At 42.2% G+C, this 27,995-nt stretch overlaps 3 protein-coding genes across 4 annotated transcripts; 1 reads left to right on the forward strand and 2 right to left on the reverse strand.

Moving 5' to 3' along the window:
- The first annotated feature begins 799 nt into the window (after positions 1–799).
- Positions 800–6,739, forward strand: mlec (malectin). Its single transcript, XM_039803601.1, has 6 exons — positions 800–999; positions 1,454–1,676; positions 2,174–2,352; positions 2,637–2,813; positions 6,164–6,221; positions 6,445–6,739. Exons 2-6 carry the CDS (start codon positions 1,475–1,477, stop codon positions 6,687–6,689), a joined length of 861 nt encoding a protein of 286 aa, XP_039659535.1. The 5' UTR covers positions 800–999; positions 1,454–1,474; the 3' UTR covers positions 6,690–6,739.
- A 4,811-nt stretch (positions 6,740–11,550) lies between these two features.
- On the reverse strand, positions 11,551–15,384 carry si:ch211-170d8.2 (uncharacterized protein LOC571755 homolog). Of its 2 annotated transcripts, none has more exons than XM_039804090.1 (3): positions 15,306–15,384; positions 12,444–12,588; positions 11,551–12,099 (listed from the first exon to the last, which is right to left on the reverse strand). In XM_039804090.1, exons 2-3 carry the CDS (start codon positions 12,536–12,538, stop codon positions 11,769–11,771), a joined length of 426 nt encoding a protein of 141 aa, XP_039660024.1. In that variant the 5' UTR covers positions 12,539–12,588; positions 15,306–15,384; the 3' UTR covers positions 11,551–11,768. The 2 variants fall into 2 exon arrangements, with proteins under 2 accessions (XP_039660024.1, XP_039660023.1); XM_039804089.1 differs by lacking the exon at positions 15,306–15,384 and adding an exon at positions 13,472–14,387.
- Positions 14,523–27,992, reverse strand: hps4 (HPS4 biogenesis of lysosomal organelles complex 3 subunit 2). The gene is made up of 12 exons (XM_039804088.1): positions 27,603–27,992; positions 26,732–26,822; positions 25,209–25,352; positions 25,019–25,126; positions 24,288–24,404; positions 22,855–22,949; positions 22,690–22,762; positions 20,569–20,678; positions 19,791–20,445; positions 19,443–19,569; positions 18,322–18,433; positions 14,523–15,537 (listed from the first exon to the last, which is right to left on the reverse strand). Exons 1-12 carry the CDS (start codon positions 27,632–27,634, stop codon positions 15,366–15,368), a joined length of 1,836 nt encoding a protein of 611 aa, XP_039660022.1. The 5' UTR covers positions 27,635–27,992; the 3' UTR covers positions 14,523–15,365.
- Positions 27,993–27,995: the final 3 nt, after the last annotated feature.

Below are 27,995 nucleotides of genomic sequence, written 5' to 3' on the forward strand. Positions count from 1 at the left end.
TTTGGTTGTCAGTGTGAGTAGAACTGGCTCAATCCCGGTTATTACAAATACCCTCTTGTAGGTTTGGCGTGATTGATGATTAAACCGGTGTCCAAATGAAAGCACTTTGTTACAATAACATAAGACACACGATCAATAACGGAAGTACATTTAGAATCTATAACAGTGTAAAATACCCCCTTTTAGCATATTGGTGGTTTCTTTTAAGTTCCGTGAGTTTCTTGCCCTGAGCAGCCCTGTAACGTTACTCAGTGCTTTAACTTCAAATTAAACTAGATCCACATTAAGTGTTAAACGTTTTGGTTATGATTAACGTTAGGTCTGCCATTCTGTCTGAGGGGGTCATATATACATAGATATCTATATCTATGCATATATACATATATGTAATGTAACGTTCTTTAGCCTAGCTATATACCTATGGACGCACAATTGAGAATAATTGCCTGAGAGGCTAAGCTAGGCCATGAAAAATCACAAAGTCCTCCCTTGACGTGTAAAAAAAGATAGAGGGCTTCAGTCTGTCTGCTCACTTCTGTCAATCAAGGTTAGAACCAGTGTATGGTTAGAACATGGGCACACCTATGTACGCCCCTCAAAACTTATAACCTGTGATATTCTTGATAAATGTAATAAAATGGTCGTCATTTGTACATTATAACAGAGTATGATGTGCTTGAGCTATGATATGATATGGTGTTTAATGGTTCAGGAAACCTTAACAGGAGGGTGTGATTCGACAGAGTATGTGTCACTCATTGGCCATGGGACATCTAAGGTTAGGTAGCACTGACAGTGGCCCGCCTCCTGCAAACTGGCAGCGCAGTCTAGATGCACACACATTGAATGAAAGTCAGTGTAGCAGGCTGTTGCCACCAGCAACTGATATCTGCTCCCCGTAAAGTTATCTTAGTGTCTCGGCACCTGGTGAGACTGTGTTAGCAGAGATAATCTTACACATTGGCAAAGACAGGTTCAGGACATCTGTGGAAGGGGAAGGTAAGAGAGACATTTGCATTAACGTCAGCCGGGCTCTCATAGTATTTCTGGTTAGACAGGTAGGTAGGTTAGCTAGCTAGCCCAACCGACCAGCGTTACTCGCTGCTATTTTCTCGTTATCTTTTATTTTTGCCTAATTAATACAGAAACGTTATACTATGAATGTGTTAACGATAAGCCAGGGTACTTGTTTCTAATTTTACAGTTTTCTGTGTCTCTGTATGCAGTTGTGCTCATGCTACCGGTATTGGTAACGTTACTGTTAACGTTAGCATGCTGGCTAACTCATATCATGTTGCATGTCACCAAGACAAGCTGGCTAGCTCCTTGTGCTAGCTAACCTTATGTGATTAATGGTACATGTGGAAGGGTTACTTCCGTACAGCAACCAAACTGAGTATATGCTGCAAGCAAGCAGATACCGACGCTGTCTTGTGTCTGTGTCTGTGTCTAGGACCATTGCCTGTGTGTGGCAATGCAGCGGGTCACGGCGCAGCTCGTGGCCGGTCTGATTGCAGCGGTGCTTTCGCTGCTTGCAGAGCAGTGTTGGGCGGACGGCGGGGGCCTCAGCCTAGCGGAACGGGTTATCTGGGCTGTAAATTCCGGGGGTGAATCGCATGTAGACGTGCACGGTATTAACTTCAAAAAGGACCCATTGGAAGGGAAACTTGGCAAAGGTGAGTCTATGTTAACGGCGGTTAACCGCTAATAAGAGGCTGAGTGTCTTGCTGGGCTTCACCTGTAAGGTGTTGCTGAGAATAACATTGTGAAGGTAAAATCTGTTCCCCAAGAGTAACAGACATTTTAACACAAACCTATGCATGGTCTGGCTTCCGCAAGTAACCACAAACTATGAGGAGTCAGCATAGAGGACTACAGCTCCGCCCCTCTCAGCATGTAGAGGAAGCAGGTGATGATGTGATGAAATTGTAGAGAGTCATTCTTGGCTCCAGTTAAGAGCCACAGCCACATATACTATAATTGCAAGTTGGAGTGAACACAGTGTGGTAACTTGCCATTTGAGCCAGAAGGGCACTGTACTTCATTGAGTGCAGGAAAAGGTCAGGGCTTGCACAATGTGATGCTTTGCTTAAAACATAATCAGTTTTCCAGTAATGCAGCTATTAATGTGGTCTTGTGAGCAACATTGAACCTAATGCTATCCTCCTTGTAGCATCTGATTATGGGATGCGTTTACCAATACTGCGCTCCAGTCCAGAGGACCAGATTCTGTATCAGACAGAGCGCTACAATGAGGACACTTTTGGATATGATGTCCCCATTCGTGAGGAAGGAGACTATATACTAGTTATGAAGTATGCGGAAGTTTACTTCGCCCAGTCACAGCAAAAGGTATGGAAATTATTGATTCAGCGATATAATGGTGTAGTGTTTGTATTTAATAAAGTTGTCTTTTTTCGTCTGTACAGTATGCATTAAGCAAGGCGTGTGTGTGTGTGTGTGTGTGTGTGTGTGTGTGTGTGTGTGTGTGTGTGTGTGTGTGTGTGTGTGTGTGTGTGTGTGTGTGTGTGTGTGTGTGTGTGTGTGTGTGTGTGTGTGTGTGTGTGTGTGTGTGTGTGTGTGTGTGTTTTCTGATTTGAGAATGTGATTTCTGATTTGCGAATACGTTTTTCTAGGTGTTTGACGTGCGTCTGAATGGCCATGTGGTAGTGAAGGACCTGGATATCTTTGAGCGAGTGGGTCACAGTACCGCTCATGATGAGATCGTGCCCTTCTCTATTCGACGTGGCAAGCTCAGCGTGCAAGGAGAGGTGTCTACTTTCAACGGCAAGCTCACTGTGGAGTTTGTAAAGGTGAGCAGTTTTTATTTGAATTGACAGACATTTCTTGCTGAATGTCAAATGAAAAGATGGATAGTACTTTTTTGTCTGTTAAAGCTATAGCGCGTAGTTTCTGCCGCCCGCATGATAAATTCTAAGTAATTTCCCCCCCTCCTCCTCCACACAGTTGCTAGTAGTCAAGGAGGACACGGAGGATTAAAAAAACATAGACTCTTCAGAAGAGGTCATTATCTTCGCTTGAGTTTCTGCGCGGGAATGTCACCGGACGACCCAATCTTCTAAACACAGCCATGCTGAGAAATCCAGAGAGAGTTGTGTGGAGCTCATAGTCTTAATTAGCTTTGTAGCAACTCATTTGGCAATGGCTTGGATGTAACAGGCATTCATTAAAATAAAAAGTTATGCACTAAAGCTTTAAATATGAAGCTACCTCCAGCAGCTGGTTAGCTTATTTTAGCATAAAGAGCGGAAACGGGGGGGAACAACTAACCAAGCTTTGTGCAAAAATAACTAAATTTGCCTGCCGGCAACTCTAAAACCCACTAACACGTCATAGCTTTGTTTGTTTAATCTGTATAAAAACCAAAGTGTAAAAACAGCTTGTCATTTTTCCAGTTTGGGTTTTTGTACATTGATCAAATGAGATATAGTGAAATTAATTAGTTGCAAATAAGAGTATTACCTGAAACGTAGAACTGGTCCTTTTTACTATGACATTCATTTCAGACTTGAGCCCTGTGGGGAAATTTCCATCATAACTTGTATAGAAAAGTGACTGTTATTCAAACAGAAGACAGACATGTCAAATTGACAGCACATTTCCATAATGAACTCCATGTCTGAACGGGCTGTTGGCAGCCAGGCGGAGCGTGTGTGGGCCATGCAGATGACTGACAGCAGTCTCACATCTGGTTGCCCTTTCATCATATTTGTTTACTAGTCATGTAGCGCAACAAATTTAACTTTGCTCTCTAGGTCTCATCAAAGGACTACTGTCTGCGAATCTGGTTTTATGTCCACTATTTACCCCTTCAAAGTTAGTGGTTTCCATTTCTCATAGACACGATTGCCATTTACTGTGATTTAGGAAAGGACATTTCGATATCCAAAACATCTGCTGTTTAGGTTGGAAGGCTTTGAAGTCTGTAGCCAGGCTCTTAATAAGCAATGAGGGCCACAAATCCATCGCCCTAAACAAATAAAAATGGCCTCTTATCTATTGCTATCTTTGTAATGATGTAGTAACTGTCACTTTTTTTCTTTTGTCACATTTTACTCTCTGGTCATACATCTAGCGTATCCTGCGTGCCGTGGGCCTACATTAGCACGTAGGTTGCAAAAGTGTTTCTCTGCCTCACATTATTCAACATCAGTGCTTCATAGGGCTGCAACTAACGATTATTTTCCGTAGTCGATTATTCTGTTCATTATTTCCTCGATTAATCGATTAGTTGTTTGGTCTATAAAATGGTGAAAAATGTGGGTCAGTGTTTCCCCAAAAGCCCAAGATGACATCCTCAAATGTCTTGTTTTGTCCACAACTAAAAAAAAATCAGTTTACTGTCACAGAGGAGAGACGAAACTAGAACAATATTCACATTTAACAAGCTGGACTCAAAGAATTTTTACTTTTGTCTTTAAAAAATTACTCAAACCGATTTAATCGATTATCAAAATAGTTGGCGATTAATTTAAACGTTGACAACTAATCGATTCATCTTTGCAGCTCTAATGCTTTACTTTTTAGACAGGTCCTACAAGCTGATGTGTTACATTGCCCTTTTTTGTCCTTCTTGCAATCAATACAGTACCAAGTGATGCTGTACTTCTGTCGCTAAAGGCATGGCTTTTCTTTAACTGATCTGCCAACTGTCAGAGTGCAGTAAGGAGAGGCAGTTTTAGAAAGGGTGGATGGCCTTAGTTTAATTTCTCCTGCTGCAACATGTGGCATGACTATGACTATAAGGAATACTTTATGAAATGCCCCAAACTAAAACATGAGTGTAGTTAATGCCACAGATCGACATCTTGTCAAAATCAGTTTGACGCGCTCTTGTTTACTTAGCCCATATTTGCAGCACTACAGTACTTCCAATACAGCACAGCCAGAGAGATAACCTTTTGATTCTGTTTTTAAGTTTGGGAACTTGCCACAGGCCATAGGAATAATTATGTGTATATGATTGTGTTAAGCCCTGGGTTCTGACAAATGAAGGATTTTGTAGATCCTCTGGTTGTAGGCTAAATTTGTAGGGTGGCATACTTCAAAAATGGTGTTTCTGTGGTGACCTCACTCCTTTTTTTTTTTTCTCCTTTCTCTTTAAAGGTATAGTGGAGGATTTTTCCGAATTTTAGAAAAGATCCGCCCTCTCCACTTTTTGAAAAAATACACATGCGCAACACTCTACCTGCTCCCGAGACGTAACGCCTATTAAACGTGTGCACGAGAGTGCACTGTTCACATGTTCGCATGGTTCATACAAGCCTACTTTCCAAAAGAAGATTTGCACTTTTTCACAAATGGAGATGTTTACCGTGTCTGTGCAGTGCGTGACTTGTGCCAGGGCTAGCATCACTAATCATAGCTTACATCAACTTTCACTAGCAGTGATTTTAAATGGATTTCTCCAAATAGCCAAACTTTACCTGTCGAGTAGAAACTTCGCGACTGAGGCATCAGTGGAGAGCCCAACCTGTGCTTTTAGCGCACGCCAGCGTGTGAAACATTCTCCCAAAAACACTCCGGTCTTGTTTCTTTCTTCAGAGGCCTTTCTCTTCTTGTCATACCTTTCGTAGACACTCGTAGCTCACCACACATATACACCTGAAAGTATTCATGCGCAGAAAGCGAAAACTACCCTAGGGACGAGCACGTACCACGGCCTTACGTAAACATAGCGCCAGAATGATTGACAACTAGGAGGACCAATAGTCTTGATGATCCACCCGGAAAAAGAAAATCCTCCACAATACCTTTTTAAGGTAGCTCACTGGACCCCTCTGTGTTGGTCTCTCATTAAAAAGAGACAAGTGGGGCACACTGTCTGCTCCGTCTGCAAACGTTCAAAACTATTCTAACAAGGAAATGACATCATCTCTGTAGCACAGTTTTTTTTGTTTTTTTTTCCCACGGGTCCACTTGTTCAGCAGAAATCCACCGGCACCAAATGTTGATCCTTTCGTCACACTGTGTGGTACATTTGAAAGAAAACGAAAGGAGGATACCATTTTTATTAATTGTGTTTGTGTCAATGAGGGTGCTCCAACCATTAATTTGGTTGCTGTTGAAGGTAAGGATGGTAAGTATGGATCATTGTTTAAATAACCGTTCCTTTGCTTACAATGGGCACTCTGTGTTTCAGGGTTATTATGACAACCCCAAGGTCTGCGCTCTCTATGTAATGAAGGGGACATTAGAAGGTGAGTTCTGAGACTGCAAACACACCCCGTAGCATTTTTGCATAAAAAGTCAGTATATTTAGGTTATAATGTCTCGCTCATCCATATGTGCAGTACAGTTTAGCCGTTGTAGTTTTAGTCATAGCAGTGTTATTATCAAGTGCTTTGAGGCATCCATTTGTGTACCAATTCCTTTGCATGGGATTAGGACTAATCTAAGAATTTTTTTTTTTTTACTGGACAGATGTGCCAAAACTTCAGCCTCACCCTGGCTTGGAGAAGCCTGAGGAAGAGGAGGAAGAGGAGGAGGATAGTGAGGGAGGCGAGGAAGGTGGGAAGAAAAAGGTCCCCGCAGGTTCCAAGAACAGGGTCCAGTCAGGCCCCCGAACACCAAACCCATACGCGGCAGACAACAGCAGCCTAATGTTTCCCATCCTCGTGGCGTTCGGGGTGTTCATCCCCACACTGTTCTGCCTCTGTCGGCTGTGAGCCACAATCTGCGACTGAGGGGACGTCAAACGGACAAGAGACTATGGAGATGGGGGGGGGGGGGGGGTTGGGGGGGTCAAGACGACAACAGCAGCACAGGTAAAGGCATACACCCAGGAGAGAGCTTGGAGGAAATCTTGACGACGGAGGACAAAAAGAGACAATAACTTTTCGGAAAGCCACTTTCGCGATGAAGCAAATGCTGCTGTCGAAATTCTGTCGTTTGCGTTCGAGAAGGAGATGTAGGAAGTGTATGCTGTGCGCTTCTGTGTGAATGTGTTTCGCATCCACCTCTGCTGACACTTTTGAACAATGTTAGTCATTTCCGCTCTGAGACTGTGCAGGGTGTAGCGATGCCAGTCTTCACGGTTTGAAAGCCCATTTCAGCAGCTATGGGATGCTCGGGAGGGATTGGTCCGGGCCAGTTTTTATAAATTAAAAGCATCGTTTTGTACTGGGTGTAGCAAGGAAGCCCACTCTGTTTGACCCTCCTGCTCCGCATCTGGTCACACATGTTACCTTCAAATTGGAATTGGTGCTGCTTTGAAATTGGTTAAATAGAATAAGTTAGTGGAAAAACAGTTGCCATTTGAGAGGTTCCCATTTTCCTTTTTTCTTTTTCTTCCTTCCTTCCATCCACCCACTCAGATCTAGTTAGTCCTTTGTTGACGTGCCATCTACTTGCCATAAGTTAAAGAAAGTAATTGAACCAGCTCTGTAGCTGGTGGGATTATTTGCTGTCTGCTGACAGCTTGCCTTTACATAAATATAGGTTGCTTGTGTGGTGGTAATGCATGACTTGTTTGGCATTGTTCCACCCAAATAGTGTTCAAGGGCCATTAAACGTGTCCTCAGCAGTGATCACAAATTCAAAGTCCTTTTTTTTTTTTTTTTATATATATAAAGTGCTCATATTATGCTCATTTTCAGGTTCATAATTGTATTTAGAGGTTGTACCAGAATAGGTTTATGTGGTTTAATTAAAAAAAAAAAAACATGTATTTGTTGTACTGTACATTGCTGCAGCTCCTCTTTTCACCCTGTGTGTTGAGCTCTCTGTTTTAGCTACAGAGTGAGACATCTCACTTCTGTTCCATCTTTGTTGGGAGTCGCACATGTGCAGTAAGTACTGCTAGCTAGTCAGTTGCAGAGTATGAGGGCGTGCCAGGCGAGCATTATAACGTGTGTTCCAAAGTGACCACGTTTGTCTCTGAAGTAAAGGCTGGACTACAACAGAGCTGTTTGGAGCAGTTGGTGAACAGTGGTTTCTGTTGAAGATGGGGTGGATTTGGGGCTTTTTCACTTTGTAAACCTATAACCTGCACAAAAATATATATATATATTATAAAACTATAAAGTAAAGGGGAAAAGCCAAAAAGCATAATATGAGCACTTTAAGGAAGGATCCATTTTAAAGTTGAAACCTCACAAAGTAAGAATGTGGGACAGTTTCTTCCAGTAAGAGACACCAGATTCAAAGTTTATGCTGTGAAGGGCTTCAGTTCCAGCGAGTCAGGATCTCTGCATCCTTTGCCTTTTTGATTCATTCATTAAGTATGCATGCCTGCCTTTTTGTTTCACCAAAGAATGTCTTTTTCTTCTTTTTTTTTCTTCTTTTTTTTTTTTTAGAAGAGGAAAACGTGGTGGCCTATTTAATTTGACAAATAGCTTGCAAAATACAATTTTATGTGAAGCCTTTTTGGCAAGTGTTTGAAATTGGATGTATTTGGACCAGAACAGTAGCCTCACTTATCAAAATCGAATTGAGAATTGATTTTGAGGAATATAATTTTAAATAGAAAATAATTTGCTACTTTTTAACATCCGTGGCTTAACTGGGAGGATGGTTGTAATTTGTGTTTTTGTCATAAATTTGTGTTTTTGATTTCAAACTTCAGTCCTCCATGTTATTTGAAACTGAGACAGGCGGCTGCAGCTCCATGTTGATATAATAAACCGTGAGAATCTGTGCCAGTCAATGCACTTGTTTCATACGTCCCCAAAGTTGCTCTCTGTGCGGTTCCACAAGTTCATCCACCTGCAGTCAGAGATGAGAACACAGCATCAGTGTAAGTAAGAAAATCAAATGTTTATTTGCCGTTATATATCACCATTTAATGCATTTTCCACCTTGCTCTCTCGGCCTTTTCAAATCTCTTGTCTTAAGACTTTTTAAGGTGGACTGTACCGTTTGTGTTAATCCAGTGTGAACTTTTCAGTGCAATTAATCTACTTGTTCTGCTCCTTGAATTGAGCAAAAACTGTCTTTTATCTATCTTAATCTATCTTTGAGCCATTTTTCCTACATGGCCACATACTCCGAGTCCACTTTGGCTGTGTTTTAGTCTCAGCTTTTGGACAATGCTATCCCTTTTTGCTTTCCATGCGGTCTGAAAAGCAGCTTTGTTCTTCAGTTTTAGTGCAGTTGTGTTGTGAACCCTCCTATTTATGTATCTAGTTACCTCCCTTAAGTGCTAAGCTCTACTCTGAGGAGGATTGTGTAACTTTGCCTGTTTCGCTAATGCGTCTTAAATGTCCCCCGACACCCCCTGGCAGTATTTGCTGTTGCCATAGGCAGTACTGGAGGAGGGGGGGTGGGGGGAGAAAACAATTAATAATTAAGGTGTTGTGGAGCCTTCCTCACTCCTCAATTCTCCCTCCCATTTTGATTGATGCTGAGCAAGAAGTTGGTGCCAGAAAATATTGGGTCAGTTGGTGTTTTTTTATTTTGAAGTTGTAAACCCAACTCATATTTAAAACACATAAGCACCTTTTCTTTTTCCTTTTTGAAAAGATTCATTTCATTTAATTAAGCACCAAAGTCACCGTGTTCTGTTCCTCTGCAAGTCTACACAGTTGCGTGTGTATATATAAGGTACAAAATCACGCCTTTTTTTTTTTTCGTCTGACAACCATTTTGTTCTCTTCGCTTTTATGTTGTAGCTGATGTGTTAGGTTTTCTTTTTTTTCTATTTCTTGAGGAAGACTCTGGCCTTTCTTCTGGGGAGGAACAGTTGTTGGTACAGAGAATACAACGGGCAGCCAGATGAGCTGACCGTCGAAAAAAAGTCAAATAAATGAGATTATGTCTGAAAATATGGGATCTTCCATTCTATTCTATATAATTTAAATCCGAGGGGCTGCTCTGGAGATATTTTATAATACGCTTGGATATGTATGTTTAAAATTTTTCCTCAGGATCTGTTTTTTGTTTTTGTTTTAAAAACTTGATATTTTATTGGTGTGACATTTTGCACTGCCTCGTGTATTTTAAAATCATGTCATTTTTTGTGTTTTGTCTTTTGTTGCCTTGAATTATTGAATACATTGTGCTTTACCATCATTAGCCTTGAGGCTGCTGTTTTGTTGGCTTATATCAAATTAGCCTTTTTTTTTTTTTTTCTCCTCTGTTAGAACACACTTTTCTGGGCTCGATTTTCATTCCACACGACCAGCTGTTTCCGGAGTAAGGGACGACTGGCCGTAGAATTATTATATCTGTAGTCTGTCGACCTCAAACCTTTCTAGGAGCAAAGCTAGTCAAAAACAAACGTAAAGGTTAGTAAGAGAAGTGTACACGTGTATATGTCCAGCACTTGTTTCAAGCAGTCTACTTAGCTCCTCGCCAGCCTTTTTTCGGAGCGGTTATCGTCGATACATCTCAGAATTGAAGGAACTAGAGTGGAATGAAGATCTGCTCTCTTGTGTCTTTTTTTTTTTTTTTTTTCCACATGAGAACCAAAGAATTGCCGCCATTCCATCAAAATTCCAGTGTCCTAATGTGACACTGAAGGTTCTTCATTTCTTTCATCCTTCTTTTTTTGCTTCTTTTCCTCACCTGGTAAAACAGTGAACAAACCAGGGGAGGAAAACATCTCATGTCATCAGATTTAATATTTAATTATTCCCCTGCCACGGCGCCCAATCTTCTTGAAATGTCCCTCCTTATGAAAATAAAATAAAGTAATTTTAAATGCATTGTAATTTAATGTAAAATTTGTTTGAGATAACCTTTCCCAGCTTGTTGCTATTTCTCTTTCTCTCCCCCCTCATTTTTCAAAAGCAACTGAAAATTTGAGATGAATTTAAACTGAGACAAATTTTAAACAGCAAAACTTCTGCCAATGTGTCCTCATCATCCAGGCAGCGAAACACACACACACACACACACACACACACACACACACACACACACACACACACACACACACACACACACACACACACACACACACACACACACACACACACACACGGTCTGACAGCCACCGATCACACAGTGCGAGTGTGTGAGACAGTGAGTGTGCGCTTAAATGTGATTCCTACTGTGTAGACATACATGTGCTGGATGAATAAATGCTCTTCTGGGGGCTGTAGGCAGCAGCAGGTGGACTGGTGAAATGTTCTCTAGACCCCTGATCTTACTCTGATGTGGCATATATCTGCAAAATGGGAAATGCTGATAAATGCTGTCTCTTTTTAATAAATGTGCTATTTTGTCAGAATGTGGTGCTGCTGTTTTTCCCCATCCCGACACCCCTGATGTTGCCGTCGAGTACTTTTGTGAGGTATCTTGGTACTTGACATTAGTCTAAATTTGAATTGTTTTGTTGCATGTGAATCCGCAGAATTTTAAAGTCGAACAATGTTCATTCGTGAGGAAATAAGAGTAGTCACAGCTAAATTTAGCAGGGTCACAGCCCACGCACGGGCCCTTTGTTTGTCCAGGTGTTCTATCTATCTATCTATCTATCTATCTATCTATCTATCTATCTATCTATCTATCTATCTATCTATCTATCTATCGGAACTGCTGAACAAAGTAGACTGAATCATGTACACACTTACGTCACGAGCCATTGTTACATGGAGCTTTAATAACCAAAGAATGATTCCATAAAGTTACAGTATATCATATTCACTATTTACATATATATTTTACCAAAAAATAACTTTTATAAATTAATAGATTTGATATTGAAGTGCATCATTTCCTTGTAAGCTTTGTCTTTTTTCAGTGAGAAAATGGAGATTCGCCAGATGAAATGTTTCCACGCCGAGTCCCGTCTCGGTTTGACCTCACCGGTAGTACAGAGCCATGAAAGGTGTGTGAGCGAGGTGAACGCCGCCAGTTCCGCAGGACAGCCCTGATCCAGCCCGACTGCAGCCCAGGGCCAAGCCCAGCTCCAGAGCCACCCCATCCCCCCACACATCACTAGCAGTGTCATGCAGAGCCCCAAAAGTGGGCTTTTCTCCTGGGGGAGACCCCCTGGAAGAGAACACCGCCCGCCGCATGTTCACCAAGCTGGGACCCCCTGCGGCCCCACCTGTCGCCTCCTGCAGGCTCTGGAAAAGGAACAGCAGATCCACTCTCAGCTCCGCTGCGTTGCCCCGGGACCACACGCTGTACCTAAAAAGGAGGCGAGAGACATCGGGGCACGTTACAACCAGAACCGGACGCTCCCAGAGGCCCATCAGTCCCAACCATCGCTTTGTCTTTGGAGGCTTTTACCTGATGAAGGTCTAAGACCAAAACGTTGTATTTTTCTAAATAAATTGCTTGCGTAATGGTCAGTGTGCGGGACTTTCTCTAAGCTTCCAATCTGCTCATTTTTGATCATATCCTTACGCACCTGCCCGACAAAAGGTGTGCAAAAAAAGCTTTCCTACGAGGCTTTAAAACTAAAATGAGGAATTTGTGTAAAACAGGAAATGAGTCAAAGAAAGAGATCACATTGAGAGTAGAGGGTTTACCTTGTAGGAAGGCCGCGCTTTGCCATAGATGAAAGCACAGGCTTGATATCCAGATGTTGTGGGTTGGAAACGTGGAGGTGAAGCTCTACTCTCATAACCGCCAATGATAAAATCTCCCTGCTGAGGAGGAACTCCACATCTGTGCCTGAGGAGGAGGAGGAGAAGCAGTCAGGAGTCTGTCAAGAGTCACCAAGCCATTTAAGAGGGAGCATTTCATGTCACGGAGCAGTGCATACTCTTCACGTCAGCCTCTAGTTTAATAAATCCCAGGGATCAGAGTAGGATCTCCACCGCAGAGATGGTGTTTTCAATTCTAATACCTCGTTAATCTGTCAGCAGGATGTCCCAACGCTTCTCGGAGGGGACATTAAGCCAGCTAAGACTCATTTGTATGCAGATAACTCTGTCCTTTATACAACGGCATAAATAATAATCAAGCAATTATGTCCTCCATGCTGCTTTTCAAGCACCTCTGCTTTCACTTTCTACAGTTTATGACATTCCTGACCTGCACAGTGTCACTCTTTCAACTGTATATGTTTGCGTAAGGCTGCTTTTTTTCTGCTGCACTCATTCATCCCTACCATCTGAATGTTAGCTGGATGGGCCAAGGGAATTTAAGTGAATTTGGTGACGAATGTAAGTACTTGTAATGCTTATTTTCACTATTCCATACAGCTTTTTATGCTGTTAGATATCTTGACTCCAAATCTAATGAGCATGGCTCATGGTCAGGAAATGCATCCAACCTTAATGGAAGTAATGACGATGTGCTTTGATGCAGTTGAAGAATTGGTGGTCTATCGGCCTCCAGTCCACTTGTGGAGACACCAGCTCCCTTGGTTACAATAACTAAGTGTACATGTTGCATTGAGCTACATTTAGTGGAATTAAAACCCATGGAAAATAAACCTGATCTTCTGCAGCACACCACTGCGCCCTCTCTTTGTAAACCCCCATGTCTCCCAGGGCCAACACAACACATTTCAGTTCTACAGCAGACTATAAGAAAAACGACTTTGTCTTACCTCCTCGCAAGCGCCCTTGAATTCCTTTTACGCGTCTGCAGTTTACCCCTTCTTGACAGCAGTGGTAAACCCGTCGGACAAAGCTGAAAAGAGATTTTCCTGGGAAAACCAGGCCATGGGAGGCTCCCGGGGAAAGGGGCCGAACACGGAGCTGCAGTAGCGTGGCATTATCCTCGGGAACTTGTGCGTTTTCCAGCCAAGGCGCCGCCAGCTCTGCGCACCGCTCCCGGTGCGTCTCGGCGACCCCGCGCCTCCACCGTCTCAACACGCCCGCGCGTAAAGTTGGTCCGGAAGATCCATCTGCAGTTTTCGGCGACTGTGACAGAAATCCCAGCGTGTCTACTGCGCGACCAAATACTCCAGTGTCACTTGTCATTCCCATGAGAAGAAATAGAGCAATCCAAACGCGGTGCGAGGAGGCCATGGTGGTATTTCTAAATCCTGGTCTTTGGATCTTCACTGATGGATAAACAGGCAGCTTCTCTGTTGTGCCAACACTCTCTCTCTCTCTCTCTCTCTCTCTCTCTCTGCCTGCTATGTACCCCACTGACAATGGGAGCATCTCAGTACTTAGAATTTGAATCCTGACCCTCCTCACAGACCCTGCCCCTCTTTTTGTTCGAGCCCTTAACCACCCATTTGCCCCCCACTGCTTTCTTTTAATGCGCCTGCATAATGAGGCGCCCCGAAGAGCGCCGAACCCAACCATTCAAATTCAGCTACTTAGCTAATGACTCTAATGACTCCATATCTGGAACATCAACGGCGATCTTGTTACAACACATATAGCGCGCACACACATCGCGACAGAACGTGAATAACAACATTTCATGAGCATGTGGCTTTTTTTTTGTTCTTTTTTTTTATATTCTTGCGCACGTCCTTCTTCGGGCCAGTTGGAACCATTTTGAAAAGAGGCATCCAGCCTGAGGTGGAAACAATGGGGCCAGATTGCAGGGTCACATGCAGGCCGCGGATGGCCCTAACATGGCCGTGTGGCCCCTGTGGTCTTAAACAAGCATTTACAAAAGTAGCTCACAAGACTCAGCACTGAGAGGATCATGTATTCATTTAATCCCCACTAATAATTCACTACAGCTCTTCTCAGCAAACTTTAGAATACAGACTTTTTTTTTTTTTTTAAAGAAATGACCCTTTCAATAATAGAAAATAATAAAAAATGTAAACAAATAGATAAATAACACGGGTTATGCTATTAAGGATTTGATTTAAAATAAATAGAATTTTTATAAAAGAACTACTCAAAATTCTATTAAATTTACCAAATATTTTTGCAGGATGTGCAGCAAGAAAAGGCATTATTCTGTATAAATGGACTTAGTTAAGTTAAATAGTATGAAGATGTAATCAGGCTTTAGTCTAAAGTTCATTTTAAATGAATATATACAAGCAAGAGCAATTATAAAAATTGTCGCATTGGGGGAAATGAATGAAAAGAAAAAGGTTGCAAAATGTGTGCAGTGTGTGAACAGGAACTTAATATGTGGTAATGTAGGTAATAGGTCATGTGTTTGAGCAACACAGACATACATTAGGGACAAATTGACCTCAAACAAGCCCAGAAATAACAAACTAATGACTAAAACATCAATGTAAGCAAAACAGTCTACATAACCTTTACCAACCATCCCCTCTGTCAACTTACAATACAAATAATAATGAAAGGAAAAAAAAAAGCTATGATTGTGAGTGCCATAAGGTTTTATAGCACAGCATGACATCATACAATCTGCTGTGGGAACAAGTAAACCACAGCAGCGACTAAACAGAAAGCTTTGAAATCATATTCTCAATATGTTTTTACGTTACTCACGGGGCAGCTTTTCATATCTAAACAGAATACAGCTCCTGTTGAACACGACGCGCTGTCCCGTCAGAGCAGGTTAACCCCGTGCTTCAGTAGTCTGTGTCGGGCCTTGCTGGGCAATAAGAAAGCACTGTCCTGGTGGTTGGGGATGCCAGAGTTCCTCAGCGATCCCCCGTGCTGCTGGAAGTAAGTTTCCTGGGCCACGCTGCGGCTTCCATACACTGCAGCTCCAGCACTCCTGCGGTGAGAATGTCACATTTACATTTCAAGCATGTAAGGGTGATGCCATGCAACACAAAAGCAAACAAAGTGACATAATGATAAAATTACAACAATTAGAGATAAAATTCATCACCTTTTACACTCAACTTCTAACGGTTCACCTTTAAACGCAGAGTCGTTAGAAATAAAGACTAGTCTCGACATATACTTAGACTGCTTTTATCCTATAGACCTTCAACAATTAATGTTAAAGATATCCTCAGCTAAGCCATCTACCCGTCTCTTGGACCCCATCCCAACGAGACTACTCAAAGAAGCATTACCTGTGGTTAACACTTCATTACTAGATATGATCAATATGTCTCTATTAACAGGTTATGTACCACAGTCATTTAAAGTAGCTGTGATAAAACCTCTTCTGAAAAAACCCACCCTGGATCCTGAGGTCTTAGCAAACTATAGACCTATATCTAACCTTCCCTTTCTATCCAAGATCCTTGAGAAGGTGGTTGCTAATCAGTCATGTGATTTTCTACATAGCAATAGTTTATTTGATGACTTTCAATCAGGATTTAGAAAGAATCATAGCACAGAGACGGCACTGGTGAAAATTACTAACGACCTTCTAACTGCTGCAGACAAAGGTCTTGTCTCCATTCTTGTTTTACTAGATCTTAGTGCTGCATTTGACACTATTGACCATTCAATCCTGTTACAGAGATTGGAACACTTGGTTGGCATTAAAGGAATTGCTCTGAGTTGGTTTAGGTCCTATTTCTCTGATCGATCTCAATTTGTGAATGTTAATGATAAATCCTCCAAGTACGCTAAAGTTAGCCATGGGGTTCCTCAAGGCTCAGTGCTTGGACCAATTCTATTCTCCTTATATATTCTTCCTCTAGGCAATATTATTAGAAAACACTCAATTAACTTTCACTGTTATGCGGATGACACCCAATTATACTTGTCAATCAAACCAGACGAAACCAGTCAGCTAGCTAAATTTCAAGCGTGCATTAAGGATATAAAATCCTGGATGACCTACAATTTTCTGATGTTAAACCCTAACAAAACTTAAGTTATTGTGCTGGGCCCTAAACACCTCCGAACTTCATTATCTAGAGATATAGCTACTCTGGATGGTGTTGCCCTGGCCTCCAGCAACACTGTTAGAAATTTAGGAGTTATCTTTGATCAGGATATATCCTTTAATGCCAATCTAAAACAAACCTCAAGAACAGCCTTTTTTCATCTTCGTAACATTGCCAAAATTAGGAATATCCTGTCTCAAAACGACGCTGAAAAACTAGTCCATGCATTTGTTACTTCCAGGCTGGACTATTGTAATTCCCTACTGTCAGGTTGCTCAAATAAGTCTCTTAAGACTCTCCAGCTGATCCAGAATGCTGCAGCTGCGGTTCTCACAAGAACTAAGAAAAGAGATCATATTTCTCCTGTATTAGCTTCTCTGCATTGGCTTCCTGTTGAATCCAGGATTGAGTTTAAAGTCCTTCTCTTGACCTACAAAGCTCTAAATGGTCTAGCACCATCATATCTAGAAGAGCTCCTAATACCCTATTGTCCCACTAGAGCACTGCGCTCCCCAGAATGCAGAGTTACTGGTGGTACCTAGAGTCTCTAAAAGTAGAATGGGAGCTAGAGCCTTCAGTTATCAGGCTCCTCTCCTATGGAACCAGCTCCCGATCTGGGTTCGGGGCAGAAACTGTCACCTCATTCAAGAATGAACTTAAAACTCTCCTATTTGATAAAGCTTATAGTTAGGGGATGAGGGGTTGCAGTGTTCACCTAACTGGCCCAACTGCTTCTCTTCATAATTGTTAGATTAATAATACATAACAAAGTAGAGGGAGGCAGGCCGCCAAGCCAGATTCGGCAGGGGGAGAGTTCTAAGCCCGAAAAAAGCTACCTCTCCTCATGACCTGTCTCTCTTAGTTACCTGTTATAGTTACGCTGTTATAGTTCTAGACTGCCGGGGGACTTCCTTCCTTTGACACACTGAGCTGCTCTCTCCTCTCCCTTTCTATTACTGTTACTATTACTATTTGTGTGCAGCCCGTCCCAGAAATGCTTGTTACTAATCCTAGCTTCTGGGGAGTTTACTTCCCGAGTCCTTATGATTTTTCCCCAGCGTATTTCCTTGGAGAACGTTGGCACCAAGATCCTGGTTGCAGCTGTCGCCGGGTCCTGCTGCACTCCTTGCTGAACTCAGCGATGCCCTGCAATGTCATGCGCGTCCTGCTGAACCCTGCAGCTTCCCGCTACATCCAGTCACTGTTCCATTATTAATGTGACTACTATCGCCACTGTTCATCACACCCCAACCGGCTCGTCAGAACGCACCTACCAAGAGCCTGGGTCTGTCCGAGGTTTCTTCCCAAGAGGGAGTTTTTCTCGCCACTGTCGCAACTGCTTTGCTCTGGGAAAATTTTTTGTTTTTTTGGGGTTTTAAATTATAGAGTGTGGTCTAGACCTACTCTATCTGTAAAGTGTCTCGAGATAACTTATGTTATGATTTGATACTATAAATAAAATTGAATTGAATTGAATAATAAAGAGACATAAAACAAAAGGACTTTCTTTTCCAGTAAAAGCAGAATCGCTGGGAGTGTGATCTATGCAAGTAGAGGAAGAACATTTAGGGATTGGTGGGATGTGATGATAGACACGGTGAACTGACAGATCCCACCCCCCCACCCCCGACTTCTACTTGAGGAGCCATTAAAGGCACGAAAAAAGAAGAAAAAACCAACCACCCTCACCACGTCCCTGCCGTACTGACCTGATAATAGCCTCCTGCAGAGTTTCAGTGTTACAGAAATGCGAGTGGAGAAGTGATGTGGCTCTCACAAAAGGACGCTCTGGGGCTCCCCCCGGTCGACCAGACAGGTTGGCTGCAGAGACACACAGATAACAAGACACTCAGTACCACGGCGGCACATTAACCTGGACATGCATGCCTGACGCACAAAGGAATGCTGATCACAGTCTTACTAATTAGTCGTTCGCTCATGCAAAGACAAATATAAACTGCCAACCCCCCACCCCCCCACTCCTTCCTCCAGTCCCTAAGTAGAGATGGTGGGGCAGAAGATACTCATACAGGAGTGTCATACTCAACTTCATTAAAGGGCCACACTGGAAAATGAGAATCACTATACATGTATCATTTATTGACATGCTTTTATTTATTTTTTAAAGATAGCTTTAGGACATTTTAGCCTTTAATAGACCGGAACAGCTGTAGACAGGAAAGGGGGGAGAGAGAGAGAGAGAGGGCTGAAGACATGCAGACATCGAACCCTGAGCCACTGCGTCGAGGACTGAGCCTCTGCATATGGGCAAACGCTCTACCAGGTGCCCGACATGCTTTTATTTAATCGAAAGTCAAATATTTTTGACTTTATTATTGCATGTCTCATATAGCTTTCTTACTTACAGTTTGGTCGACATTAAGCCCTAAAAAGTCAGCAAAAAAGTTCCTTAGCCATCATAGAGTTTAGCAAATTAAGCAAAACAATGATTACATTTTTTTTTTTTTTTTACAGCAACCTGTTTCACAGCCTGAATATGAAAACAATTTCTGAGTGTGTCAAAATCGGCGAATCTGCCAAATCCTGCTTTGAGTGTCCCGTAATTACAGTTTGAAAACAGTTCCCTGTCTTTTTGGTTTGGCGCACATCTAGGCGGGCCAAAATTGATTGTGAACTTAAACTGATATGCAGGGCCGGACCAAAACTTGCGTGGGGCCGGATTTGGCCCGCGGGCCTTGAGTTTGACACGTATAAAAACCGGTAAAGTATCAGAAATGCAAAAAAAAAAAGATGCAGAGAGTGTAAAGATACATGCAAAGAAGAGTCAGAGAGTGAATAAGGAGAGAAGATAAGTCACTGGGAGCCTCACTTGTCAGCGTGCTCTGAATGCAGTCAAAATGGGCAAAGATGTAGGGCCCTGGAGCATCCGGGGCCCCTGGACAGATGGTCCTCAGATGGGCCTCCAGTCCGTTAAGTGACGCCAGGCTGCTGTGATACTGGATACAAACCAATAAAGGGCATATGTTTGCATGTCAAAAGTTAATGTAGCGCACCCATGTGGATGGATTCTTATGGTAGACATTGGAATGTGTTACATCAGCTTTGTAACAGAGCTTATTTTTTGTTCCACTAAGGTGTGGGCTTACGCTCAAACTTTTAAATATCATAATGCAACAAAATGAGAGAAATTATGAGAAGGGCTCCTGTTGTTTCTCACCACTTCCTCCATAGAAGCTGTGTCACTCAAGAAGTGCGGTTCCACCAGCAGAGCCAGCACCAAGCCGTTGACCCGGTGCAGGTACAGCGTCATGGGAACCAGTGGACACTCCTCTGGGCTGTCAGAAGCACCAGAGCCAGGGGGGGCATCTGGCATCTCTGCCTGGCGGCCCTGAACACTCTCACAGCCACCTCCACCTGCCTCTTTTGTAATAACTGTATCGTGACAGGATTCCTCAGCCCCTCTGAAGTCAAACGCTGCCCCACAAGCTGCGTCTCCATCTCCTCCGCCTCCACCTCCGTTTAGATAGGAGTTTTCTTCAAACAGCGAGCGGTCTCCTTCGCTATGCAACCGGCTGACTCCACCTTCGTTGCTGTGAAAACTGTAGTAATACGACTCTTCCAGAGCTTCCTCTTCAGCTTCGGGCGAGTGTTTTCCGTTTGGGAAAGGAGGCTGGAGCGGCTGCGGTGGGGGGTCGAGTGGATCTGGGCTAAACACGGAGCTGTCCGACAAGTGAGGGCTGAAGGACCCCTTCAGGGGAGACTGGGAGGAACTTGTATCAGATGGCTCGGACTCAGTGGAGGGAGTGTCAGATAACGTTCTTGACAGGCGGGTCTTCTTTTGGGGGGTGTTTTTGTGTGGAGTAGGATGGCAACTGGAGGGCAGAAAACAGTTTGAGGCACTCTGAATTTTCTGGAAATGTTACACAAACATGCCGTTTGTGTAGATCTTGTGTAAGGCACATAACTTCTGTAAACAGAACTGAAAGTGACACTACCTGAAATCTTTGTCGATGGGGGCGGATTGCAGGTACTGAAGTTCAGACATGGTCAGGAACACAGTAGTGGAGCTGACGGCACCGCCAAATGAGCTGAAGGTACTCAGGGCCTAAACCAAAATGGAAACACTGTTAAAGGAATAGTTCAACATTTTGGTATACTCTAATTGCTTTCTTGTCAAAAGTTAGATGAAAAGATTAGGGCTTTAAATAAACTTTTTTTAAATCACCAGCCAACATGGCTAGTAGATTTTTAAAGTTACCAGCCACATTTTACTTCTTCTCCCCTCCTCTTTCATCTTCATTGTCACCTGTCTCTGCAGCCTTCCTCTTTTGCTCTTCTGCTTTCTTAACTCCAATAAATATCTCCATGTTTGTTAAATTTCCTAACTAACTTTTCTTTCATTTCAGCTCCTTTGGTTTGTTTTGTGCCGTTCCGTTCGTCTTCTCCGTTTCAGCGTAGCTCATAACCAATACCACACATGCTAACCACGTAGCCAACAGTTGTAAGACACATCACCACAAAGTGTTCATGGGAAATGTAGGATTAGTACTACAAGCAGTGTTGCCAGATAAAGATTACGTTTCCAAGCCAAACATACAAAACCACCCAAATTTCTTAGCAGAAGACGGACCAATTTGGCAACACTGACTTTGTTTTCTGGAGCCTGCCGATTCAAACAGACACAGGTTTTTTTGCCTCATTCATCACTAGCCAAAATGGCTAGTAACTTTACAATGTATCACGCCAAAGGTCATTTTTACCCGTATTTGTCTGGTTGGCTGATGTCAATTTAAAGCCCTGGAAAAGAGATTAATACCACTCAGTAAATATTCTGCCTGTTAGCTTAGCCTAGCATACAGACTGCAAACGGGGGGAAACAGCTAGCCTGACTCTGTCCAAAAGGTAGCTCAATCCGCCTAGCATCAACTCTAAAGAAAAGGTCCGGCACATGACCCCCAAGACACGGAAAATTCTTGTTTTTGTGTACAACATAAACAAACATTATATAACATGTCAATTAATGAGCTTTAGAGAAGCTGGTAGGCTAGCTGTTTCCAGTCTTTATACTAAGCTATCTAACTGGCTGCTAGCTACATATTTGCTGTACAGACATGAGAGTGATATTAATCTTCTCAGGCAAGAAAGTGAATAAGCGTATTTGAGTTAAGCTACTCCTGTAATGTGTCTTTATTAAAATTGTCTGGGGAAACACTATGTAGTCTAAATGTTACTGTACCTGTAATGGTTTTACATATTTGTATTTTCTTTTACATCCTGGTTGTCCTGATTTGTTTATCAAATTGTTTCTCCGATCGGAAAGTTTTAATGTCCTATGTTCACATGATGATGGTGCTGCCTTTTCTGAGTCATTGTAATTGACTCCAGGTCATTGTAAATGAGGGCCGCTTCTCAATCTCAATGATCTGTCGAGTATAAATCAAGGTTGAATGAATGAATTACTGGTTACTATGCCACTAGTCTATATCCACGACGTTCCACTTGCGGGATTGCTCCGGTGCCGCCGGAAATTTCACCGAAGGTCCCTCTTTTCTGCCTGATATTCATTACCTTCCTCTTTCTTTGTGTTGGCATTTTAAACTCCGGTGGATTTATGAGGACTATGGTTAACTGCTCCTCAGATCTCTGCAGGGTAAATCCAGACAGCTAGCTAGACTATCTGTCCAATCGGAGTTTTCTGTTGCACGACTAAAACAACCTTTGAACGTACACGTTCCACCAAAACAAGTTCCTTCCCGAGGCTTTTTTGCAGCGGCACTGTGGCTCCATTCGGGGCGCTTAGCTAAGACGATTGTGATTGGTTTAAAGAAATAACAAATAAACCAGAGCACGTTTCTCTCCCATCCTGGAATGCTGTGTGGACTAGCCAGACCCTCCTCCGCAGCGCTGTGGAGGAAGGCCTGGCAAAGCGAGACTACTATCCCACTATCCCATTCCATAATTTAGTTCAATGAAATTAAGTTCAAAATATCGTGAAAAATTATCACTTGTTTGGCTAGTGATTAGTTTACTCTTTCAATTGTTTTATGCACAACTTTAAGGGGGCCCTTGGTGAGAAAAGCTTTGGAACAGCATCCTGTCTGACCATCTTCTCCTACCTTTGTGTACGTTTCACTCTCATGAACCATCACCTTCATTGTGAGCTCTGGAGACATCTGTGTGCTTACAACTCTGTGGAGAAAAGGCAGATTTCAAAACCTGTAATTTTACACAAAAAAAAGCTATCCCAGTGTCAGGTGGAAACAGTCCAAATGTCAGCTGACCTTCCTCTGAAGAGAATGCAGCCGGCTAACACTAGAGGGCAGCGCTGACAGGCCTGGAGAATGAGGGCAGCTTTGAGCAGGAGAAGTGGGTCAACCTGGGGACAACAATTCAAAATTCTACCTTTAAAAGCACAGAAACTGAAAGGTGATCAACATACAATTTATAAGATAATATTATCAGTCAAGACACTAGGGGTGGGGGAAAAAATCCATAAAGCATAGTATCGCGATATTTTCCGTGGCAATACTGTATCGATACACAGACACCAAGTATCGATCTGTTATTATATATGTGTTGGTCAGATTGTCTGCTTGACAATGCCATTTTGCAGCAAAAAAATTGAAGTGAGATGAACAAACAGAGAAATTGATCTCTTTAGATAAAACAGATGTTGACCAAGTTTCCTTTGGGGGACATAATTTGAAATTGGGAAAAATATATTTTTTTTTAAAAGATCAATTTTTTATTTATTTGTTTTATATTTTTAAACATACCAAACAGACAAACACAATCGAACAAGAACAATAACCCTCTCCCACCCCCCACCCTCTGCGGTCTCAAGGAAAACAAAAACAGAAATCACACCTTGCCTAGTCACTCTCCTCTAATTCTTGTGGTGTTGAGGTCATTAGGACTGATACTTGTGCTGCTGCGTTTTTCCATAGGTCTATAGTCAATGACTTGGCTTTGTTAATCCTTGCTGTAGAGAGCTCGAGCATAACTATGTCTAGGAAGTACACCAACCACTGCCACTCAGAGCCAAGGATTGAGCTATAATTTTCTTGGTTGCGGTTGAGCCGGCTAGCCAAATTTTCTTCTGTCTCCCAAGTAGGTGTAATTTCGAGTCATCATTAAGTAACAAAACAATCGGGTCAGAAGGAATAAGAACTAAAAGTAATAAGAAGGAAAAAAAGGTAATAAATTGCAATATATCGCAGAATATTGCAATATGTTTAAAATCGCAATAATATCGTATCGTGATATAAGTATCGTGATGGTATCGTATCGTGAGGCCTCTGGTGATTCCCACCCCTACAAGACCTTAATACAAGACACTGCAAATGTTGAAATATAGTGTTTTATAATGCTACGTCATCGATTGTATAATGTGACATACTTGGCGTGACGCAGTGTATTTAGCAAAAGCTAGAGAATTGTTTACAATTGACTAAATATTCTTTAAAAATAGCACATTTTTGTACTTTACCTAGTAAATGTCTCATAGGCCAGAAATATCCAGGAAATACTAGCAGCTAGTGCACATCTTAATGTATTCTCTAGGTGCAACGCATGTGCAGAAAGTTTGCCAAGACACACTGAGCACTTACACAATACCACAGGACATTGCGACATAGTCATATCCTGTCTGAAAACAGCATTAGAAAAGCCACTGCACGCTAAATGTCAAACTGTGACAACATTGTGTACATACATTAGTCGAGTCAATGGTTCTCAAACAGCTGAAGATGTGCTGAAGCTTCGAGGATCCTGACTGCAGGTGTGAGAGGTACTGAGCCCATCGAGCAGCCAGAGTCTCCTGACTATAAAGCTACAGAGCAAAACAAAGTTTCAATTACAAATGACAACTTTTAAAATACACAACTTTGAATTAATTCCCCCTGAAATTAAACTACCTGCTAGTTTGAAACCGAATTATTACCAAGTTTCTCCTGTTTATGTGACTTTTACCCTGAGCTTTTGTAGATTGCTCTATTATGTTAATCGACAATGTACATCTTAATCTCTATGGGACAGACCAGACTTTAAAAAAACAGTACTATTAGAGCTGGGAAAATCAAATATCAGGATATTTTTGACCAAATACCTCGATATCGACATTGCGGCGATTTTGTGGGGTTGACAACTGGTGCTTTCACAAAATATTTACAAAATGACATTTTGTATAAATAATCATCAGTAACGTGGATAATGACTAAGGGGGTAAAGGCAAATAACAGAAGACCTAGAACAGTCTGGTAAGTTCAGAAAATGACATCACTTTACTGTAATGTGGTCTTTAAAATCAGGAAAAGACACCACATATTACGATATCCACAATCTAAGACGATATCTACTCTCATATCACGATATCAATATAATATCCATACACTGCCCGGCCCTAACTACTACGGTATAAGACTACTAGACAACTGAAGAGTGCACCTGGTAGCTCTGTCGGACAGAGCCATTGTAGAAACAAAAGAGGTTGATCAGCTGATCCAGGAGCTCACAGGTACTGATGGTGGGGACTTCTGCTGAGCAGCCCAGAGCCTGGGAGAAACAAAAAGATATCCCAAAAATAGCTATCAAAGACTCATATTCAGGAAAAAGTCAGAAACAAGTGCTCACTCACCCAAAAGAAGTCATCTTTCATACGGATGGCGAACTTAGTGCGGCGCAGGCTCAGTATGCGCACAGGAGAGGCAGAAAGCTCAGAGACACAGCGGCCCGCGCCAGCCAGCTGACCACAGAGCAGCTCCTGCTTATCTAAAGGGGTCTGACACAAATACATGCAGTTATCAACTATGAGGTTACTAGACCAGGGGCCCGTTTCAGAAAGCAGGTTCAGTGAAAACTCTGAGTTTGTTAACCCAGAGATGAGGGAAACTCTTGGTCTTCCCTTTTCAGAAAGGGAGGTTAATCAAACCTGAGAGAGAGGGGTAACTCCAGCCTGTTTCAGAAAGGGAGGTAACTAAACCTCAGAGTCGGTTACTATGGTAACTGAGCCTGTGAACCTAACCTGGTCGGGAGCAAGTTTGCTTCAAGAAACCTCGAGTTTCTCTCAGTCTCCTCCCTCTGACATGGCGCTCTTTCATTTCCTCATTCTGTCTGTATCAGGCGCATTTTAGCGCAGTTTGTTAAATAAACTGAATAAATTAATAAAAAAACATGGCGTTTCCTTGTGTCGACGATCCCGTTGATGAAGAAGCTGTATTACTTCGCAGGGAGTTAAACATACGTCGGGAGATGATATTGAAGCCCCGACTATAGATGCATTTTCATTTCCAGATACTAGCCTACCTATTTGAGCGGAATCGTTTTTGTTGTGTTATGTAGCCTACATAACCTTATCCGTCCTCATATCACTAAAATCCACCATCGTGGACATGCGCTACATCCCAGCAGATTCTTTGTAATATTAGTAAAGCCACTGTGTAGCAAAGCGCCTGTCACAAACCAGTAAGTGACATTAAAAAGGAGTTCCACAGCATTGCAGGTGAATGATGTAAACCCTTTGAAATAAAAGATTAGGAATTATAATTCTGTTAATGATGGTGCTGCAGCCTCCGAATGGGATTAGTAGGCCCAGGACTTTTTATAGATTATAGGTTCAATATCATTTCACCAGTAATATTATACTTATGATTAAATATGATATTAATACACTATATTGGAACTTATGCATTTACTCTTGCAGCAATTTTCTCCCATGCAATTTCTCTCTCTTTTGCAGCAGCCACTGTCTTGCTTTTTTAACGAAATGCATGTTCAAACTCGCTGTATCTGCGCATGAGTATTTCCGCCGACCAGTTTGTTTGTGGTTGTTACCATGGTGAATCGTAGTATCATGGCTCCATTCATGCTGGCTTTTTATAGTGGTGGTGCACGCGCTTAACTCTTAGTGAACCTACTCTGAGTTGATTGAACCAACTCAAATCAGCTGTTCACCCGAAAACTCAGAATTTCCCATCTCAGGGTAAATCAACTCAGAGTTCAGGGTCAGACTCAGAGTTAGGTAAACCTCCTTCCTGAAACGGGCCCCTGAACGCTGGGGGTTCAAATATAAAACACACAATGGGGGATCATTGTCATGCTCAAAATACGGCAACAATACAACCAAACATGTAACATTTAAGCATTTCCTGAGAGTCAGACCTCTTCAGGGTAGAAGTAGCAGATTCCCTCTCTAGTAGCATCACCCTCGCCTTTGACTTTGGATCCATCATAGAGGAAGAAATAATTACACCTGCAAAACAAAATACACAAAGAAAATGTCGACATTTTTAATCTGATGGCTAAAAAGCAACAGTTGTTTGTGTAGTATGTCTGTATATAATAGAGGTGTTTATAGTGTACATATTACTATTATTAAAAAATGTTCTGTCTATTTAATGTGTATTTGTCATATTCTAATGTATGTAAACAAATGTGAGCTGCTGTAACAAGGGGATTTCCCCAGTGTGGGATCAATAAAGTGTATCTTATCTTATTCAATTTTTTTTATTTTTATTTTATCTTATTTTTATTTTATCTTATCTAATAGGCTTTAAAGCAGTGTTTTTGGTTTTCCTGGACATAGACTGGAGAATTCATTAATTCATTAGCCTAATTATGAATTAACAGGCTGTTGTTTCATTCCATCACTTTATTCATATTGTTGACAAGACAAGCCAAATACCAAACATGTATTAAAGTAGCTGTTGCGATGCTCCAGCACATTTGATGTTCCAGGTGTAACACTGGATGAATGGACTCTAAAGCCAGCAAGTTGCGGTAATGTGCATGTAAGGTTTCATGCACACACACAAAAAAAAATCTAGCCTATGTTTGGTTTACAATAATAATCAGTATATTTTTAGGGGCGGGGGCAGATAATGCTCATGAAAAGATCAGAATAGTGGTGTGACTTCACCAACTATACAGGCAACAGCTGAGCCCAGCGGTGCATGTTTACCATGTCCATCCCTCAGACCACAGCTGTCTCTGCAGTCCAACTGGACGCCCCACTGAATCAGGACTGTCTTACCTTCTGGAGTCTGGCGGCACCAGCTCAGCCATCACCGACACGAAGCCCAGAAAAAGCCTGATGTCGCTCAGTCATCAGTTATCTTGTAGCCATGTATTTCCTACCCAACAGGCTGAAGATGCACTCTGCCAAAAAAAAAGTAGAACTGAACATTTTAGCTTCGACTCCGAGTGAGATGTTTCAAATCCTTCGACGCACCGCAGACTACCAGCTGTTTGGTACAGTTACCGGAAATATATATTACGTATCAGAGCACGGCAGCGATGGATAGTGTTTTCATCTACTGTTTATATTCTATTCGCCGCCAAACGCAGTCGGTCTGACAGGGATAGTGCCAGTCGAGGAATGCGGGTCAGTCACACGCATGGATGTATTAAGAGAACAGTCACACGT

This window comes from Perca fluviatilis, chromosome 6 (genome assembly GCF_010015445.1).
Source record: "Perca fluviatilis chromosome 6, GENO_Pfluv_1.0, whole genome shotgun sequence".
NCBI lineage: Eukaryota > Metazoa > Chordata > Actinopteri > Perciformes > Percidae > Perca > Perca fluviatilis.